This window comes from Onychomys torridus, chromosome 1 (assembly GCF_903995425.1).
Source record: "Onychomys torridus chromosome 1, mOncTor1.1, whole genome shotgun sequence".
Lineage (NCBI taxonomy): Eukaryota > Metazoa > Chordata > Mammalia > Rodentia > Cricetidae > Onychomys > Onychomys torridus.
The window spans coordinates 62520137-62540702 of NC_050443.1; the positions used below are offsets into that span (position 1 = coordinate 62520137).

General features: G+C 42.2%; 1 protein-coding gene across 1 annotated transcript in view; it reads left to right on the plus strand.

The window, feature by feature from the left end:
* The window catches only part of Adamtsl3 (ADAMTS like 3), a 291872-nt gene that overhangs the window by 107581 nt on the left and 163725 nt on the right, over positions 1–20566 (plus strand). Inside the window, exons 5-6 of the mRNA XM_036188825.1 lie at positions 9648–9693; positions 16618–16854. Of these exons, the coding sequence (XP_036044718.1) occupies positions 9648–9693; positions 16618–16854 (283 nt within the window). The remainder of the gene's footprint in view (positions 1–9647; positions 9694–16617; positions 16855–20566) is intronic.

The following is a 20566-nucleotide window of genomic DNA, read 5'->3' on the forward strand; positions in this document are numbered from 1 at the left end:
AATGTCATTTGTTCTTATCACGTGACCAGTTGTGCGTCTCCACACTCACTGCTGCCCACTGAAAACAGAAGCTCTCTGACTACAGACAGCCTTTTGTGAGTTCTGCCGAGAAAACTGAGTCATTTCTGGTGATTCCTCTGTGGTTACACCAGAACTTGACTCTCTGGTCTACAAAGCCAAAGATATTCTTAGTATAAAATAGACAATTGAAATACCTCCCTATTACAGAATTTGAATTTGTAATGTACATATTTTTCCCATCCAGGAGAAGTCTACAGGACATTGAGAGAAGAATTTACAACATTTTTGTAGAAAGTTTTCCAAAAGAAAAATTAAGAAAAGAGAATATATTAAAATTCTCTTTGTGACTCAAGTATAACACTAATACCAAAACCAGAGAAAGACTATACAAAAAGAAAACTATTGACCAGTTTAGGCCATAAACATGACTGTAAAAGTTATAAATTAAATATGATCATCAATTACTGTTCGCAAATCTATAAATGAATTGTGCATCAAGATAGGTTTAGTCCAGGGTTCTAAGGCTGGCTCAGTATTCAAAAGTCAGTCAATGTCATTTGAACAGGCTAAAGAAAACATACCCAGGGGCCTATCAGCTGATGCAGAGAAAGCATTTGACGAAAGCCAACACCCACGTATTACGGAGAACTCTTAGGAGAAAAAGGGTCTTCCTCAGTTTGATAAAGAACGTAAGCCACCTGCAGCTTGTGGAGAGTTAGCAGCAAAACCCTGTGCTTTCCAACCAGCATCAGGAGTGAGGGAGGCTGCTCTTCTCTCCATCTCTCTGCAGAAGGGTGCACTTCTTGTAGCCAACAAAGCCAGGAAAGGGAGAAGGACTTTTGCTTGCAGAGGACATTGCTGTCTACATAGGGAATCTCAAGGGATTTGTAATCACTCATGCAACTAAGAAGTGACTTCAGCAAGGCCTGGGGTGCAGAAGAAACATTCAAAAACCTGCGGTATTTCTCTTACTAGTAGTAAATGGACAGTCACCAAAATTTAAAATGCAATCTCATGTATAATCACCCCAGGCCTAAGCATAAATCTGTCTGAACATGTAGAGGACTTCAAAGCACGAGTGACAGGCATGAAAGACAGCGGTGAAGGGATGGCTCAGTGGTTAAGAGCACCTGCTGCTTTTGCAGAGGCCCCAAGCTCACCTCCTGGCCCCCATATCAAATGGCTCACAGTTGCCTGTGACTCGGACTCCAGGCCATCCAGTGACCTCTCTGGCTCCTGCAGACATCCCCCCTCCCACATACATGAGTAAATAAAATAAAACACACCATGAAAAATATTGAAAGATCTAAATACACGGAGAGATAATTTGTTCACAAGTTGTCAAACTCAATATGGCAAATATATCACTTTTTTCCTAAGTTGATATATAAGTTTAACTGTGTTTCTCCTAAAATATGAACAATATTTTTTGTAGATGCAGATGAGATTAGTCTAAAATGTCGATGAAAAAGCACAAGACCTGGAGTAGGTAAAATAAGTGGGGAATAAGAACAGAGTAAGGTGTATCGGCTTATGTCATATCAAGACATACGGCTGTGTAATCAAGAGCGTGGCTTTGGCAGAGGAACAAGTGAAATAATTGACAGGGGCGATTTGCCAGCCACCTGACAACAGGCTGTGAGCTTTAAAAACTGACAGAAAATCTAGTCAGAAAATGGGTGAGGGATGAGCAAGTAGGGTAAAGAAACAGCAAATAAATACCTGGGAAGGTGCTCAGTCTGTCTGACTATTGTAAACTAAACTATAATGAGATACCATCACATACTGACAGAACCTCCACAGAAGGAAAATGTTGACATACAGAGACCTGCCAAGGATGCAGGGGAACTGGATTGCTCTGAAACTGGTGGGGGAGGGGGGCGTGCACTGGTCTAGCCAATCTAAAAACCAAATACTTTCCTTTTTATTTTTGGTATTTTCAAGACAGGATTTCTCTGCATAGTCTGGCTGCCCTAGAACTCACTCTGTAGACAGACTAGCCTTGAACTCAGAGAGATTCCCCTGCCTCTGCCTCCCAAGTGCTGGGATTAAAGGCGATGAAGGATTAAAATGAATCACTGATACACAGAACAAGCTGAGTGAATCTCTGGCAATTCAGATGACCTTTCAAAAAACAAGTCCAAAGTACTGCTTCATCCTGCTCATGAGGTACTTTTGAAATGTTTAAACTTTTAGAAATGGAGGACAGATTGCCAAGGGTAGAATAAGAGGGGAGAGGAGACATAGTCACCAAAGGAAGCTGGTGGGATTCCTGGGGTGATAGACGTGTCCTATACTTTAATTGTCCAAATGGTAACTCCCTGGGTGTTTCCCTGTGCCAGACTTTCTTAAGATGTCACCCTTAAGAGAAATTGAGTGAACAGTAGACAAAACCTCTTAAATATTTCTTACAAAAGTATGTAATTCACAGCCATTTTCCTCAAAGTTTCATTTGGCCACTCCTCAGAAACTCCAGGTAAACTAGACATGCATGCTTTTAAAATCCAAACCATAGGAAACTAAGGGGGACCCCCAGGGAAAACTGAAGGCCAGAACAGTGAGCATGTGGCCAATCCTCTGCCTGTTCTGGTGGTGGAGGTGTGGACCTAGCTTACAGAGGGTTAATTCCACCATAAATCCAGGAGCCCATGCCTTGAGAGCGTGTGAGGCACAGCTTAGGACCTGCAACCCTAGCTTAAAGGAAGGACCTTTGTGGTTCATGTACTTCCCAAACAGGTTTTGTATACCAGCCTAAGGAATTTAAATATGTTGGTCTTAATTATGAATGGAAAAAGTATTTCCACTGTAGAACATGGGAACTACTGTGCTTCCAAGAGTTTCAGGTGTACATATATTGGCCCACTTACGTTGTGTACAGTAAGGAGGCTGAATACTAATAGCCCACAGACTGTGGGGGCTTGCAATGGAAAGCTAGCATAATAGTGGCCTTGTTACTCACCGGGGCTAAGCTATGGAATCTACTTGTTAATAGAAGAGTGGAGAATATGAAGTGTGTGTGTGTGTGTGTGTGTGTGTGTGTGTGTGTGTGTGTGTGTGTATGATGGAATTTTATTCAGCCATAAAGAACAAAATTAGGTCATTTTCAGGAAATGTGAATGCAACTGGAGTTTATCATATTAATCGAGTTAAGTCAGACTCAAAAGACAAATATCATATGTTTTCTCTCATGTGTGTATTCTAGATTTTACAGATACATAAATGATGTATGCATACATGGCATGAAAAAATCTGTCTAGGGAAATGAAGGAGACAAATGGGAGGGTGATGGGTGAGAAAGGGAGAATAGGAAGTACAGGGGATGGACATGTTCAAAGTACATTATGTAGTTGTATAAAAACGTCCTTTTGGAACCCAGTACCATGTACAATGAGTACATGCCAGTTGTAAAAAGTGACCCTGATGTGCCTGGCAGTAGTGAGGGATTTGGAGAGATTCTTACGAATAGAACACTTGTAGCTTAAGTCTGCAGTCCTGAAGTGCAGAACCCAGGAGGAAGCATTAACAACATCAAGATATCAATAGCAATTCCAAGTTGGAAAGGAGGAAAACCACACAGTGATTTATTTGATAAAAGACTGACCCCCTCCCCCAAATCCTAGCAACTTGGAAGTAGAGATTCACACCTAACGAACCCAGACTTGTGTCATCATGAGGTGAAGCCACATGGTTTTTTGCAACAGGTGTGAAAGTAAGACTTCTTGCTATCACTGTTTATGTTCAGTGTTGTGCTTGGGGTCCTAGTCAGTGTAGGCAAAGTAGTAAGACAAGAAAACACACACTTTTCGGACTAGAAATAAAGAAGTAACTCTCATGACTCACAGCTCGAATAGATGGTAAACCCAGGAGCATCTATACACAAATCATGGGACTAGTTGGAGAAGTCACTGGAGAATTCTAGAAAAGACTAATGCACAAATAACTGGGCTCTTACTCTGTAGAAGAAGCTAGAAACCAACATTCCAAAAGACAGCATTTGAACTGTTAAGAAATCACAAAATATTTTGCAATGACTTCTATGAAGGATAGGTAAGCTCTTCATAAAACATGATCATAAATAGGAAATCTCAGCATCATAAAAATGCCAGGGTGTCCTTAATTTGCAAACAGGAAATGAACAGGTACTAAACTTCACTTTAAAGTTCGTGTGTGTGTGTGTGTGTGTGTGTGTGTGTGTGTGTGTGTGTGTGTCAGTGTAACACTATACCACATGTGTGTGGTGCCCATGAAGGCCAGAAGATGACAGTAACATCCCCTGGACCTGAAGTTATAGTTGTATGCTACCTGATGTGGAGGCCGAGAACCAAATTCAGGTCCTCTGGGAAAACAGCATTGTAGTTCACTTCTCTGTTCCTGTGATAAAACCCTAGGATTTATTTCATCTTACATTTCTACATCATGGTATATCACCAAGGAAAATCAGGGCAGCACTTCAAACCAGAAAGCACACGTGAACTCTGCTCACTGGCTCGTTTCCAGGCCCACACTCAGCTTCCTGTCTTATGGCTCCCAGGACTGCCTGCCCATGGGTGGCCGTGTGCACGGTGGGCTGGGTCCTCCCGCATCAACGCGCAATGAAGAAAATGCCACGCAGGCATGCCCACAGGTCAGCTTGATGGAATCAGTTCCTCAGTTGGGATTATTTCCTCTCAGGTGTCTCTAGTTTGTGTCAAAGTGACAAAAACCAACCAGCAAGCACTCTGAACCTCTGAGCCTTCTCTCCTGCTACCAGAGCCTGAACTTTACCTTTTAGTAGGAGTGGAATGGGAACACAGGTCAGAGTGGTAAAAGGGCCTGAGGTATGCACACGTGGGGGCTTGGTATGTGCAGGCTGTGCTGTTGTGAACCAGAAGAGAAAGCACGGACATCCAATCACAGGACTCAACTAAGTTGTTAATACCCAGTGGAAATATATTAGAGCTGTTGGTCCACATAAAGAATAAATAAGTATCTACCTATCAAATATAAACCTTGACAAAATATAAATGAATACTGTCATGATCTCTGGGCATGTATAAATGTTGTGCCACCTTAGAGAGCATTCTGCAGTGCCTGTCACAAGATGTGTGTCCCACAGTGCATGCTGATGTGATGTGTGTCCCACAGTGCATGCTGATGATGTGTGTCCCTCAGGAGATGCTGATGTGATGTGCATCCCACAGTCCATGCTTATGTGTGTCCCAAGACACTGCAGGTTACCTTGTGGTGACAGGACATTTCTCCCTGCAGAATGACAGATGCCCTTTAAAATCCAAAATCACCTGAGATCATCAATGTTATGGAAAATCAATTTATTCATATCAATAAATCAAATGTAGTAAAACATTTTAAAATTGGAAGGATAATATTCAATGGGAAAGTATTAGAGTGTATCAATCCATGTGAAGAATAAATTTCAAGTGGTTTAAAGTCCATCTATGAATGTAAAATTAGAAATAATGTAGATGAATACCATTATGTTTTCTGGGTAGTGAAAATTTCTTTAGCAAAGTTATAAGAGCCCAAGTTATAAAGAAAACATTGACATTTATTAGTAGTTACAAGTTAGATTAGTATAGTGATGATGAGTTGCATTACATTTGTGAACATGAAGACTCTCTAAAATAATGCCCTGGGACTCTAAAATAGCTTAGTGGTTAAGTGCTTGCCAGGCAAGTTTGAGGACTGGAGTTCGAATCCCCAAAGCATCTGCAGATTCTGGGGGAGGTGGCATTGCACCTGTAATTCCAACTTCTTCAGGCAAAGACAGAGGATTCTCCAGAGCAAATTGGCTAGTGAGACTGGCCAGACCAGGGGGCTCTGCTTTGAGAAGCCCTGCCTCAGTGAATAAGGTGGAAGAGCAAAGGATGACCAGCTTCCATGTGCACCCATGTTTATGCACAGAGGCACACGTACATGTACATACACGCATGGACACTCATCCACATACAAACATTTTAAGACCATTTAGTATACCTGAGTCTATACATTAATTTCATCCTACTTCTGAAATGTGCTGTGAAGCCGATGAACCTCCAAATTCATTGTCTCCCTGAATTAATCTGATTTAAACAAGTATATGGGCCTACAAAATATCCTAAACTTTGTGTGCGTATATGTGTATAAAATATGCCTATATATGTACAGAATTATATATTTCATATATGCAGTGTCTATAAAGTCAGCTAAGATAACGGATTGCTTTCTGGTGTCTCCAGTAGGTAAATGGATGGCAGTTACACTCTAACTAGGCCCCAGTAATGAGGCCAAACCTGAGACACATTTGCCTGCTCCATGCCCCATAAAGGGACAGTCATGTTATTTTCTTGCACACAAACTGGATCGGATTCATATGAGAGATGGGTAGTGGATGTTTGAAGAACTCAAGCAATCTTGTTTCTCATCATTTGGTCCCTCACAGGCCTTATTCATTCTTGACTCAGCCCTGTGTTAAGATCTCCCACTGCAACTCTGGAGTACTCTGAGATTTTTAAGGAGGAAGCCCACTTCCCTTGGAAGGCTTATCAGCTTTCCTTGAAGAGCCACGGAGACGGATTAAGACTTCATAAATCTGGAGCACTTGTGGTCAGTTTTTCTTGTAAGAGGAGGATGGAGGCGATTATATATGATGCTGAACAGACAGCCATCCCCAAGTCTTTGGAGACCCTCCCAGTGCCTTTTCTGACCAGTGTGCTCCTTCAAATGAAGGCTTTGGGGAGAGAGGAGTGTAGCCATTTTACTTCTTTATTTCTCCATGGGTAGAGTTATTTTATAACTTAACTCCATTTAAATATTCCAGTCAGTCATTTTGAGCTACAAACCACTCACCAACCAGAACATCTTTTTTTTTTCTGCAGAAACCCGTGACTTGATCCTCTGGCGAAGTGCCAGCCACAGGGACCACAGGTTCAGCTTCACTACTATTTTAAAATTAATGTATTTTTATTCTTCAAAACATATGCTTCTGAGCCTTTATGACACTAGTGTTTGAGTCAATATATCACCAAGTGAATATTAAATTATAGTACTGTAAACTCCAGGGAAATTTTATTAATGTTTTTAATGTATTCTCATGTGACGTCAACATGTTTTTCAGATATTCATAAATTTGGACTTTAAAAATCTTCAGTTTTAGGGTGCTATGGATATTGTAATGTGTAAAATGTGTAGAGAATCCGTAATTGTGAAACAGTGCTCTTGAATTTTCATATACTCCTGATAACCATCAGCTCTTTCATATGCTAATTATAGTGGTATTAAAAACACACAAGTAATATTTTTTGCAGCTCAATTGCTTTGGGCCAAAGGAATTATTTCCAGAATAAGCTGGCAGGTTCCTGCTTGGGGAATTAGGACTCTCATGTCCTTAACTTTAAAATAACTTGCATTTCATTTTATGCTTGCTTCATAAAGTAGTCATTCATTTTCCGACTAGATTGCAACCAAGGCAGACCACATCAATAGAGGCCGGCCCGTGGGTTGAGTGTGTGTTAGGCTGGAGGACATGAAGTAGAATGCTAAAAATGGCGGCCTGGTGCTGATTTATAAAGCAAACTGAGCACTAATGCCCTGGTATCTTTATATCTACATCCTGGTCCACAGTGAGTTCACCACAGAATTTGTGGATGAAGGAGAAAGTTCAACATAGTGATTTATGTTTTGAGAATTCTTGGAATGAAATTCTTGTTTTCTGTTGTAACTTTGAAGCACTTGAAGCGGGATTTGTGGGAGGGGTGCACTTGGTTTTTAGGTTTAGAATTTTGGGCTGTGTTCACACAAGTGAGTGCTGGACATAATGGGTGACAGCTGGGTGTGGACCTTGGCTATGTAGCCTACAGAGCTGGCTTGAGACGCAGCCATGAGACAACTTGATGCTTTTCTCTTCTTTTAGTTTAAATTTCTATTTGAAAAATGTTTTTATTTCAATTGGTAAAATTAAATAATTATCAAAATTCATGTGGGAAATATTTCTGAATTTCCAAATCAGTTTTTTTTAAGTTTCTGTTCCTTGTGTGCTCCAAGAGTTTTTATTTCTTGGTACTTTTATTAATTCAGATTTTCTACTGAGCCATTTCCTTTTATTGTTCTTTCTCCTTAAAATTAGGAAAATTGATAGAGCAAAATAAAAACAAACTATAGGAAAAATGTTTTTGAAAACAAATAGCCAATGGGAAGTAGCAGAGGGTGTCTGTCCATGTAAAGAATAAATTCTAAGTGGATTAAAGCTTTTTAGGGTTGTCAATTGACATGACTCGGAAAGCATTTGGATGTTACTTCCTCAACTTAGCAGTCATCTCCCTAAAATTACCAGAGTAATTGAGATCATCGCCTTTTCACCCTGTTATTTGTTTTCCTGTCCTCCACATGAAAAGGACAGTGATGGAAGCTTGGCAAAGGAATGGCCTTCTACACCAAGCAGCTGTGGTTCCCCAGAAGAGTGCGGTCTTCCAGCCCAGCATAGCTTTTCTGCCAGCCTCCCAGCTCGGTGCTTCTTGAATCCTTAAAATGTGGTATCCTCTCATGAAGACTGTAGCAAACCTCAATGGTAGACTCATGACAAGTGAAACGATGAGGAGGTGTAGTCACAGAGTATGAAGATTTAGCCAACCCATGACCATAATGTGGGAAGTCAGTCTAAACCACAAGTTCAGAAGGAGCAACTAATGAGTACATGATCTGTCTTCAGATTCAAGCATTTAGAAGCATTAGGGGCCATGCTTTGGGAGGCAGCCATGACCCTGTACTTTTTACTCCAAAACTTGGTTTTCCCAAAGCCTTCTAAATCCAGCTAAAGATGGCACCTCCCAGGGAGGGGTACATGCTGTAAGGGAACAGAAAGTTTAAGGCTAGCTGGACATGGTGACATGCCTGCAATCCCAGCACTTGGGAGGCAGAGATAGGAGCATCATCACAGGTTAAAGGCCAACCAGGGACACATAGCCCTGTCTACAAACAAACAAATAAAGTGAAAGTGGTGCAGAGTATAAATGAAGACGTGTGAGTTTAGGATGGCAAAGAAAGAAAATCGAGGATCAGTGATAAAAGCAGCCCCATGAACTGGGCAAGACAGCACAAGCCTTCATTCTAATACTTGATGAGTTAGAGGATGGACTGGGCCACATAGCCAGTTCCAGGCCAGCCTGGGGCTAAATGGCAAGACCTTGTCTCAAAAGACACAGCAAGCAAACCAACACACACACACACACACACACACACACACACACACACACACGTGCACACACACACACGAAGTGTATCAGATCCAATAATAGACAGAATAATCATTACAGAAGAAACAATATAGAGAAACATTTGTAGATTTCTTTGGAACACACACACACACACACACACACACACACACACACCATAATTTCAGAGATTATGTAGACCCTAGGGTAAGATAAAAGCTAGTTGATCATTATGTCATTCACTAAAGAATTCACCGTCTGTTTTATGGACACCTCCTTGAGATGTTTCTGGTTCCCTGATCCTTGGAAATTTGTTTCTTCACAGTTTAAACTTGACTCTCTGCAGCAGTTCACACTACCAAAATTTTAGAGGAAACTAGTCTTTGCAGCACTTTAATGTGTGCCACCTCTATAAAAGCCATTGTTTCCTTCCTCCTCTAGAAACTGCGAAGGCCAGAACATCAGATACAAGACGTGCAGCAATCATGTAAGTCTGAAAATATGTAATCCAGTTAAACCCTGCCTTAGGGAGTTTAGCACTGTAAGACTGATAGTGTCTTGAGAACCCTTCTGATCATTTTAAATACTTGCTTGGCTTATGGCAGTCTTTGTGTATAAGTATCTTCTTCCATTCACAGTGTTCTTTTAGGGCCATTTCACATTTATGATGGAACCTGGTAAGTATGTAATTATGACTCCATTCGTACAAGTGGTATATGCAGTAACTTCAAGGTCCTTCAGGGCTCCAAGTGTTTTGTGTCAGTATCTCACCCAGCCTCTTCCACAATGTCTGCACATACAGACACATGGAGAGGGATGAGATTGAGGGATGGATACACAGATACATGGAGAGGGACTGAGGGATGGACACACAGACAGATGAAGAGGGACTGAAGCTGAGGGATGGACACATAGACAGATGAAGAGGGACTGAGGCTGAGGGATGGACACACAGACACATAGAGAGGGACTCAGGCTGAGGGGACAAAATTACTTTTGAGAGCTTCAAAAGAAGACTCCAGAGGGGAACTGGTTTGGTGGTGTTTCTAACACTGCAGACTGCCTGTTGTACCCACTGCGACAGGGCTAGGTGACTCAGGCCACACAGAAGGAAGGATTTTATACAAGCCTGCTGTTTGTTCCTTACATTAGTCAACACTGAAAAGAATCAGAATATTTTGCTTTACAATCATAAAAAGCAAAATTAGGAACTGACGTGGTAGTTCAGATGGTAAAGAGTTTGCCTTGTAAACACAAGGACCTGAGTTCAAGCCCCAGAACCCACGTGAAAATTCCAGGCTCTGGGGGTGGGCTTGTAATCCCAGCACTGCAGAGGCAGAAAGAGGAGGAGCCCGGGCTCACTGACCAGTCATCTTAGCCTAATTGGTGAACTCCAGGCTAATGAGGGACCCTGTCTCAAAGGAAGCCCGTGGAATTTTTGACAATAATAGTCAAGGCTGTCCTCTGGCTTCCATTCGCACACATGCATGTGCCTTGTTCTTTGCTGTGCACATGTGCATGCTACACATATCAGGGATGAAAAATTAATAAAAGCAATCACTTTTTTTCATTCCAACCATTTTCCCTCTTTAGCAAAATATCCTCAAATTGGAACAATAGGGCTCAAGATGAAGTGCAGGGGCTCTGGGGACTCTTCTGAGAGAGACGCACGTGCTCTCTTAGAAAGAAGTTTAGCAGTGTCTCCAGCTTTGTTAGGAGTTGACATGATGCTTGAGACAGCAGCAACAAAAAGCACAGTAGCTTGCAACACTATGAGCCCAAGAGTCTCGATAGGACAAGCCCTGGGTGAGTGGCACAGACCTGAATATTCAGTTAACCAAGCTCAGGCAAAAACAGGGAAGGAAGGATATGGATGAGAAGCATCTGAAGCCAAGTCAGAGACATGAAGTCCTTTGTGCCCATCTGTGTTCTGCTCCTTGTTCAGGTGGGTCCTCCATGTAAAGGGTGACCCTGCTTGAGGAGGACATCCCCGAAGCTGTGCTCCATAAATCTGCCCACCATGGAAAAGCTTACCAGACATCACTGGCTAAGGAAACACCAGATGGTCTTTTGTCCAGAAGCACAGGGCAATAGGAAATACATTCAGAACTCACAGATGAAGAATTCTGTCATGGGCAAGGGACCAACCATGGTTCAGATGGCAGGAGAGGCAGATTCCCAGAGTCGGACTTTCCTCTGGACTGCCATATCACAAATAATGACATGGAGACTAGACTTATTATTAATTGTGAAAGCTTGGCTTTAGCTTAGGCTTTTCCCCTAACTAGTTCTTATAAGTCAAATTAATCTACTTCTGTTAATCTACATTCTACTGTGTGACTTGATTACCTCTACTCTGTACCATATGTCCAACTTCTTCACTGTTTCCTGGTATCTCTGCCTCTTCCCAGAGTCCTCTCTCTTCCCATTGTCCTTTCTTCCCAGAAGTCCCATCTACCCTCTTCCTGCCTAGCTATTGACCATTAATTTCTTTATTAAAACAATCAGAAGGTGCCTTGGCAAAGACACATCTTCCCACTATAAACAAATATTCTGCAACAGACTCCATTAGGGTATGGGGTCACAGTGTCCTCTCCAAGAAATGAGGCTGTGATTTCAGAAGCTCCTGGCTTCCCTGGCAAAAAAAGTGGGGCCTTGGGCTGAAAAATTAGGGAGCATAACATGTCTGTGCACCATAGAGACTCTTGAGTGACTTCAGTCTTTAGACATAAGCTTTGATTGGCATTCAGAATAGATTCTCACAGCCTGGACTCCAGACCTTGGGAGATAATTATCAGGAGTCTATCAGAGCAAATGTGAGTTTTCAAAAGAAGCCACACCTGCCAGCCAGGAGTTCTAATACCTGAATCCATTGACTCCTTGTGTTTTCTTAGTCCAGGGTTTATGGGATTAGCGCGATGTTAGGAGAAGCAGAGGAGAACGTCTTCAAAACTGCAGAGCACATCACAACTTGGCAGAAACATTTTTTGCAACATGGGCAAACTTTTTAGGAGCAGTTAGCTCTGCACAGTGGGCTTTCTGATGGCTTCCAAGAAAGGTGACATTTGACATGGCTTTTGCAGGATCCTTTTTTCATGCCATAGAACCCACAAGTGGCTAATTTCTACCAGTGTTTCGTTAAGTGTTTCTCTTGGAAGTGTTCTTTTCTTCCTATTGCTGTTGCTTCTGCTCAGCCATGTCCTGGGGCTGGATGGTCCAGTGGGTGAGAATACTTGCTGCCCTTTCAGAGGACTGGAGTTTGGTTCTCAGAACATATATTGAAAAGCTTACAACTTTCTATAACTCTAGCTCCAGGGGCTGCAACAGCCCACTCTGACCTCTGTGAACACACATGCTATACACACTCCTAAATAAATATTAGTCTTTTAAGAAGGAACTGTGTTCTCTCATATCTGTCTTCAACTATGAGACTAAACTAGGCTATTTTAATATACAAAAATCCCTACAATGTCTTGAGCTGTGCCTAGCTAAGACAGGCCGGGCAGACTTAGTGTTGATGCTATATTAATGTAAAGTAAATGAAAGCAAGTAACTCCGTCCCCTCCATTTCTTAGAAAGTGGTATCCATGAAACTGTTCAGTCACCCTTAGAAAGCTTGAATGCCCAGAGTGCTTCTAAGTTCCTTTCTCTGAGATCTATTTCTTCTGGACAGTTAAGTTCAAGGTGACACACGTCTACTGAACGTACTTTATGGACTTCGTCCTAGGTCATATGCTTTCAGAGAACCCAAAGAAATACAATGCAACACTGCTGCTCAGTATAAATACATGATATTTAATGTTATTTAAGCAGAAGCTGATGTTGAGAGCCTGAACCCTGAAAGTAAGGAACACAGGCTGCTTTCTCCTTCTACTGAAATGTTTAGCTTGCCAGCTCTCCTTCTCCCTCCACAACTCATCCATTCTCCTCTGTAATGGGAGCTGTCTGGCCTTGCTTGAGCACACATGTCATACAAGAAAGGACCAGCCCAGCCCCAGATTCATGTGACTTCTCATCTCCGCCCCCTCTTTTCTTGTGTGTAATTTAAATTCCTGGGACAGTTTGACCTGGTGTAGACCAGATGTGCCTCTAGACAGTCAGTCAGTCCTGGCCAAGGATGACAAACTTGGCCACCCACTGGGCAAAGACCAAGCTTAGGCAGACATCCTAAACCTATGTTAACTAGCACTCACTACTTTTTTTTGAAACTTTATTGGCTTATAGCATTCAGCCAGGCAGACTCTTCAGCCAGGCAGACTCTTCAGCCCCTAAGGAGCATTTGCCACACCCATGAGCTCAATGCAAGGGGAGGTGTCTGTTCCCAGCTTTCATCCACACTTTCCTTTGGTTTCAAAGAACTTGAAAGAGAGTTCTGACCACGGCTGGTGGCAAAGCGGATGATGTCACTTTGTCATCGATCTTTCTTGCGGTCACACGGAAGACAGAGTCCGCACCTCTAATGAGAAAAGTTCTCATCTTCTGTCTACCTTGGTTTGAGTTGTTTCATTTGTCATGACCTGAGATAAGATTTCATCTAGTTAAGACAAAAGTGAATACAGTGTGGGAGTCTGGAATGGTTTACACCAATATAGCACAAGTGAGCCCCCAGGAAAGTTTGGTAAGCATGCTCTACTCATTCCCTACCTATTTCCAAAGGATGTGAGGGTGTTTACAAAGACCAAAAGCACATGCACAGTTATTGCATAGTAGTTTGTGGGGAAATGCAAAGTGAACAACCATCCCTAAACTGGGACACATTAACAGCCCAAAGAATAACTCGTTGAAGTTCAGATTTTTTTTTTTTTCAAGACAGGGTTTCACTGTGTAGCTTTTGGAGCCTGTCCTAGATCTCACTCTGTAGACCAGGCTGGCATTGAACTCACCGAGATCCGCCTGCTTCTGCCTCCTGAGTGCTGGGATTAAAGGCGTGCGCCACCACTGCCCAGCTCAAGTTCAGCTTTATGGGTTAAGTGCATTTATTAGGGGTTACTTATGGATCATTCTGGACAGTTCCATTTTCCTAGAAGTCTCCATGCACACGCACCCCATTTTATGTGGCTGTAAGTTTACAGCAGAATTGATGATACAGACCTGGCATCAGAGTAATACCTAGTGGGGCAGTGGATGTGACTGCAGACCCACAGAGCAAGCTAGACTCTGGGAAATTTAAGTTGATATATACTCTCATTAAAGATTGCAATGGTGTAGGCAAACACAACCCAAATCTAATAAGGATGGCTTATTTTTCTGCCATCTGGAATGCAGAACAGCTAAATGGTGGATTACTGTAAGACAGAGTCACTCTACTTAGGATTAGGAAGACTGGTCTCATTGTAACAGCAAAACACAGGTTTGAGATGGGAAAAAAGATGAGGCTTGAAATAAACTGTATTTTAGAAGCATGTTGAAATGTATTTATTATTTTGTTTGTGAGGAAATAGGGTGAGATTTTTACCTCCCGGTATTCATCTGAATAATTCCAGCTATAACCAAGAGTTAAACTGGTCATAGTTTCACATGGCTGAGGCAGAACAAGGCAGATCAGCTGTAAGTTCAAAATGTAAGGGGAGCCAGTCTGGGCCACGGAGACTTTCCCTCAAAAATAAAATGGAAAAAAAAAAACAAACAAAACCAGAACAACATGAAGCCCCAAACCCAAAACCCCGAAGAGTTAAATGCCATTGCCAACCTATAAAGGAGCTAGACAAATACATTTAATACTTACTTGTCCTCAGGGCAGGGTAAGGAAAGAATCTGTAGCCCATTAGAAAGAAAGGAATCTTGCAGGGTAAGAAATGTTAACAGAGCAGGCTGCCCAAACATCTAAGCCTTCTTGACTTCACAAGGCTCCCAGAGCAAAATTAAATAGTGAAAAGATTTCCAACACAAATGACCAAATTTGATGCCTTCACTATACAAAGTAGTAGCTTTAGCTGCTAAAAATAACACAAAGACAGAACAGAGCACATAAAACAAGAAATTTTCAAAGATTTGGTAAAAAAAGCAAACTTACAAGACTACCTAGGAAAGAAGAAAATGTAAGTTAAAGCAATGAAATTCCATTATGTATGTCTTATTTGAAAATTATAGTAACCAAATAGGGAAATGGACCCAGGCAGGTAACCTGCATAGGTCATGGCTAATGGTAATGTCTTTCTGAGGACTATTTCATGACATTAGAGCAGTCCATAAAAGATGCATACACTTGGACTCAGAAAATTTTATTTCCAGAAACAAACCCTTGGAAAAGAATCAAGATTTGTATAAATATTTAAGTGTAGGAATCTTTGTAACTTTGTAACTGATTTATTTTAATAGAAATTTTGCCCCAAAGTTCTTAGAATGAACATTAATTATCTTCCTAATGAGGAGAGTATAAAATAATAGGAGCAGCGTTCCAGTGAGTGTACATTTGTCTCATCCAGCATCAAGCAGGAGGAATGCATAATTTAATAAAAAGGCCTCCCCCACGTCATCAACACTTGTACTTTTTACTGTTAATAGGTGGGTGCCCCAGGGTGTTGGCTTGTATTTGCTTTGGTCCTAGACAGAGTTTTGCACTAGCTTGTTGAAGACAGATGTTGGGTACCAGGGAAGAGCATTGGGAGAGGAGAGAGAGGAAGGGGAGATGTACTAAACAGCAGTGGAGGCACAGGCAGCAATGCTCACCAGACACAGAAGTTTGGACAAGACTACACTCCTTCCTGGAGATTCGTAGGCAGTTAACAGTTGCTGGGGTTGGGCGTGGGGCTGTCTGGGGGAACACAAAATAAGACATGAAGGTAGAATGACAGCTAATTGGACAGGGGAAGGTGGTCAGTGGGAGAGGGGCAAGGGAGGGTAATGCAGGCAAATATAATCAAAATACATCATATACATGTATGAAAATATCTCAATAAAGCTCATTATTACATGTAATTAAAATACTTTAATAAAAAAAACACAGCAGTTTGGGGCTAAAATGGGGGCAAATGGTCCCACTGAAATGGCTCCTGAGGGGAAGGACTGTTCCTACGAAGACCTTGAATCACCTGGGAAATGTAAAGGCCTTTGGTTCCCCTTGATTCAAAAAGGAGACTGCAATCCACTTGGAAGTTTATACACGAGATAGCTAAACCATGGTAAAATTAGCACCTACACACCATACGTCTTCATTAGCTGGGAAACATACCTGGATGGGAGATTGATAAGATTAATAAAATGACCCCCTGAGTAGGTCAGCACTGCAGAGACCCCTGTGGAATGCCATGATGTAGAAATGCAGATTCAGGCTGTAATCTCAGGGTGTTGGGGTGGGCAATGAGGGAATCAGGTGAGTCTTAGTGGAGGCAGGTGGGGCCTGGTTCAGCCTTCACTGACACTGTGGCTGGTTAATGTGCACATGCACATGGTTCCCTCTTTTTACCTGCAGGACTGCCCAGCAGATTCGGAAGACTTCAGAGCCCAGCAGTGCTCAGCCTACAATGACGTGCAGTACCAGGGCCATTATTATGAATGGATTCCACTATACAATGACCCCGCTGCCCCATGTGCACTCAAGTGCCATGCTCAGGGACAGAGTTTGGTAGTGGAGCTGGCACCAAAAGTGTTGGATGGAACCCGTTGCAATGCTGACTCATTGGATATGTGCATAAGTGGCATCTGCCAGGTAAGCTGCACCCGCCACATGTCCTTGGTGTGGAGACATGCCGTGTCTGTTCTCAGTAATGAGGTTTTGACCATTTCAGTGTAAGTGTACTCCCCAGTAGAGAATGAGAGGGCTTTAGGGAAATGATGGAACTCTCCCCGTGTTCTTCCAATTGCTGAGAAAGGTTTCCAAACCCCTGGATATCCAGCATTCCAATCATGTTTTCCTTATTGAATGTAGTTTGGCTTTTGCCTGTGCAGAATCAAAATGTATGGCTCCTTATAATCCTCTGGGATCAGGAACTCTCCAACTAGGACATGCAAACAGACACCCCTGAGTGTTTGAGATAGTGTAACCTGCTACTCCCTCCCAGAATTTCAGGCTCTGTAGGTGGGAAAGAGGTCCAAATCTGCATTTCTCTTGAGTTCTCAGAGTTACTGGAACTTTGCTGTGGACTCCAGGCTCACACTCTGAGAACACTGCTTTGTGAGGGCAGTGCTGATCTCTGGGATCAAGGTCAGTCCAGCAGGTGGGTTAGGCGATTTTGGAGATGAAGGGCATCAACTCCAGTGGATGGCAATAAGTAAGAATTTAGATAGGTTCTAGAGACTGCATGAGGTCTACAAGGACATCATAGAATTCTTTCCCCTTCCTTTGATCTCTGAAAGATGGTGTGTGTGTGTGTGTGTGTGTGTGTGTGTGTGTGTGTGTGTGTGTGTGTGTTTGCATGCATACATGTATGTGAACACATGTGTGTGAACTAGTTCACATGAGAATTGGTAGTGGCTTAGAGGTTGACATCAGGCTTCTTCCTCAATTTTTCTTCACATTTTTTTGAGACAAAGTCTCTCATTGAACCTAGAGTTTGGCTGACACAGTGAGCCCTAGTGATCAGCCTATCTATACTTGTCCCCACCTCACCAGGTCTGGGATTATAGGCATCTACCACAGCATACTAGGGATATGAACTCATGTATATACAGTGAACACTTTACCAAGTGAGCCATCTCCCCAGCCCCTGAAGAATGCTTTTTAAAAAAGGAAAATAATAGAGTTAATACAAGAAAGTATGAGGAAGGTGTAGTGGATAGCTGGTTGAGCCATGCCCTGAAGCACCTCCCCTAGAGAGGCAGCTGTAGCTGTTATACCTGCCTGTGACCTTGAGGGGCAGGGCCACTGAAGACCCTTAAGACCAGGGATGCACATAAGCCCTCTCTTCTTGGCTACCTCATGGTTCTGGATGCTGAGGTCTTGGACCAAGCCATTCAGTGTGGAACATAGCTTAGCTTTCCTGGACCCTATGATAAATGTCCCGTGGTTGTGAGTTTACCCCCAAATAAATTCCTTTGATCATTAAATAGACTCCATGGATTAATCCCAATATCTGTTACCCAGGCTTGGAAAAGGGGGAGGGGTGGGAAGGGGCTGGATATGGTAATAGGGGATTGAAGATGATCAAAGTGTGTGTGTATGTGTATGTGTGTGTGTGTGTGTGTGTGTGTGTGTGTGTGTGTGTGTGTGTGTGAAATGTCATAATGAAACCCATTTAACAAATGCTAATACAAAAACAATGAATCTCTGGTATTCCATCTCTTCTAGAAGGCTCAGGGCAGTAATAGTTAACTGCAGCAATCAGCCTAGCTTCATGTGAGAGAAAACATATTTATCTTTCTTTCCCTCATTACCTTTCATATCTCTCTGTGGTGATACTGTGTCCCCCAATATATTGTGCACCCTAATAAACTTATCTGGGGTCAGAGAACAGAACAGCCACTAGACAGACATAGAGGCCAGAAAATGGTGGCACACACGCCTTTAATCCTAGCATTCCAGAGGCAGAGATCTCTGTGAGTTCAAAGCCACACTGGAAACAGTCAGGTATGGTGACATACAGCTTTTAATCCCAGAAAGTGATGATAGGAAGCAAAAAGGTATATATGGTGTGAAGACCAGGAACTAGAGCCTTTTTAAGGTTTTGGCTTTTAGCAGCAGTTCAGCTGAGATCTTTGTGGATGAGGACTCAGAGGCTTTCAGTCTGAGGAAACAGGATCATCTGGGGAACTGGCAAGGTGAGGTGGCTGTGGCTTGTTCTGTTTCTCTGATCTTTCCATGTTCACACCAATATCTGGCTCCAGGTTTGTTTTTATTAATAAGACCTTTTAACAATTCTTGCTACATCTCTCCTTCCACTTTCCTTTCAGCCTTCTTTTTTTAAGTACTCCCTTCTACTTTCAGGTCCCTTCCTTCCTTCCTTCCTTCCTTCCTTCCTCCCTTCCTTCCTTCCTCCCTTCCTCCCTCCCTCCCTCCTCCCTCCCTCCCTCCCTCCCTCCCTTCCTTCCTTCATTTCTTGCTTCCTTTCTCCCTCCTTCCCTCACTCCCTCCCTCCTGCCTTCCCTCCCTCTATCCCTCCTTTCTTCTATTCCTCTTTTTCCTCTTCCTCTCCTCATCCTCCTCCTTCCTTATAAATACCATCCTGTGCTCACTGCATCCCTCTGTGCTGTGTGATAGGCTGTCATAAAATCCAAGAGTACTGACAAGTTTTCCAGGACCTTTCTACACAATTTTCTGCTTCCTGACTCCTCAACTCCATTTAACATAATTTTTAAGAGAGTGCCTAGAAAAATTTAGTGTAAGACAGATATTTTCCATACCCCTTATTGCTCCCATATATGCCCATCCTCCCAATTCCCCAAATTTCCTATCCAAACTAAACAGATGTTGCAACTGATAAGCCTGCATTTAGACAACCTATCATTGCCCACATCAGAGTCACCATTCCCTCCCCTTGTTTTTATTTCCTCTTTAGGCAGAGTCTTGCTATATGCTCTATACTGTTTTCAAAATAACTATGTAGCCCAAGCTAGCACCAAGCCTATCTCAGCCTCTTGAGTCCTGGGAATCCAGGCCTATGATATACTCACCAGTGTTATCCCATGTCATTCTACCAACATAAAATTCTCCGTGCTTTGTCTTTTCATTTCTCTGTCCACCCAACCTCTGGTAACCACTGGAAAATTTCAAAATATTTAGAGACAACATATTTTTAAATAACACACAGGCAAAAACCTCACAATAAAGGAAACACTATTTTGAATTCAGTGAACATAAAAATGCAACTTGATACAATGGGAGGGATACAATGAAAGCCACACTGAAGAAGGCTCCAAGATAAAGCATCTATGCCTTAGGAAATACAGCACAATTCAATTGGAGTCAAGCAGAAAAAAATAACTAATAAAAGTGAGAGAAAAGTCCCAATAAAAAAGAATTGGAAATGAAGAGGCAATGGTGCCAAAGGTTAGATTTTTAGAGATATCAATGGCATTGGTATTTCATAGCTATAAGACAGACTAAGAAAATAATGAAACAGAAACAAAATGGTGCCAGGAATCAGAGTGAAGACTTTACTCAGATCAGACCCAGTGGACATTAAAGGACAGTGAATGAGTAACAGCAACCCTGTACTCAGAGATCTCACAGATGGAATGACCCACTCCTGGAAAGGCAAGATCTGCCACACTTCATAAAATTAAAAATAGACAATCAGAATATGCCTATAGAAGTTAAGTAACTCAAATCAGTGACCACAGACTTTCCAAAATAGTAAAACCTCTGCCTCAGGGATTCACTTTCTGTTCAAATATTTCAAGTAGAAATTATACTAATTCTTCTTCTTCTTCTTCTTCTTCTTCTTCTTCTTCTTCTTCTTCTTCTTCTTCTTCTTCTTCTCCTT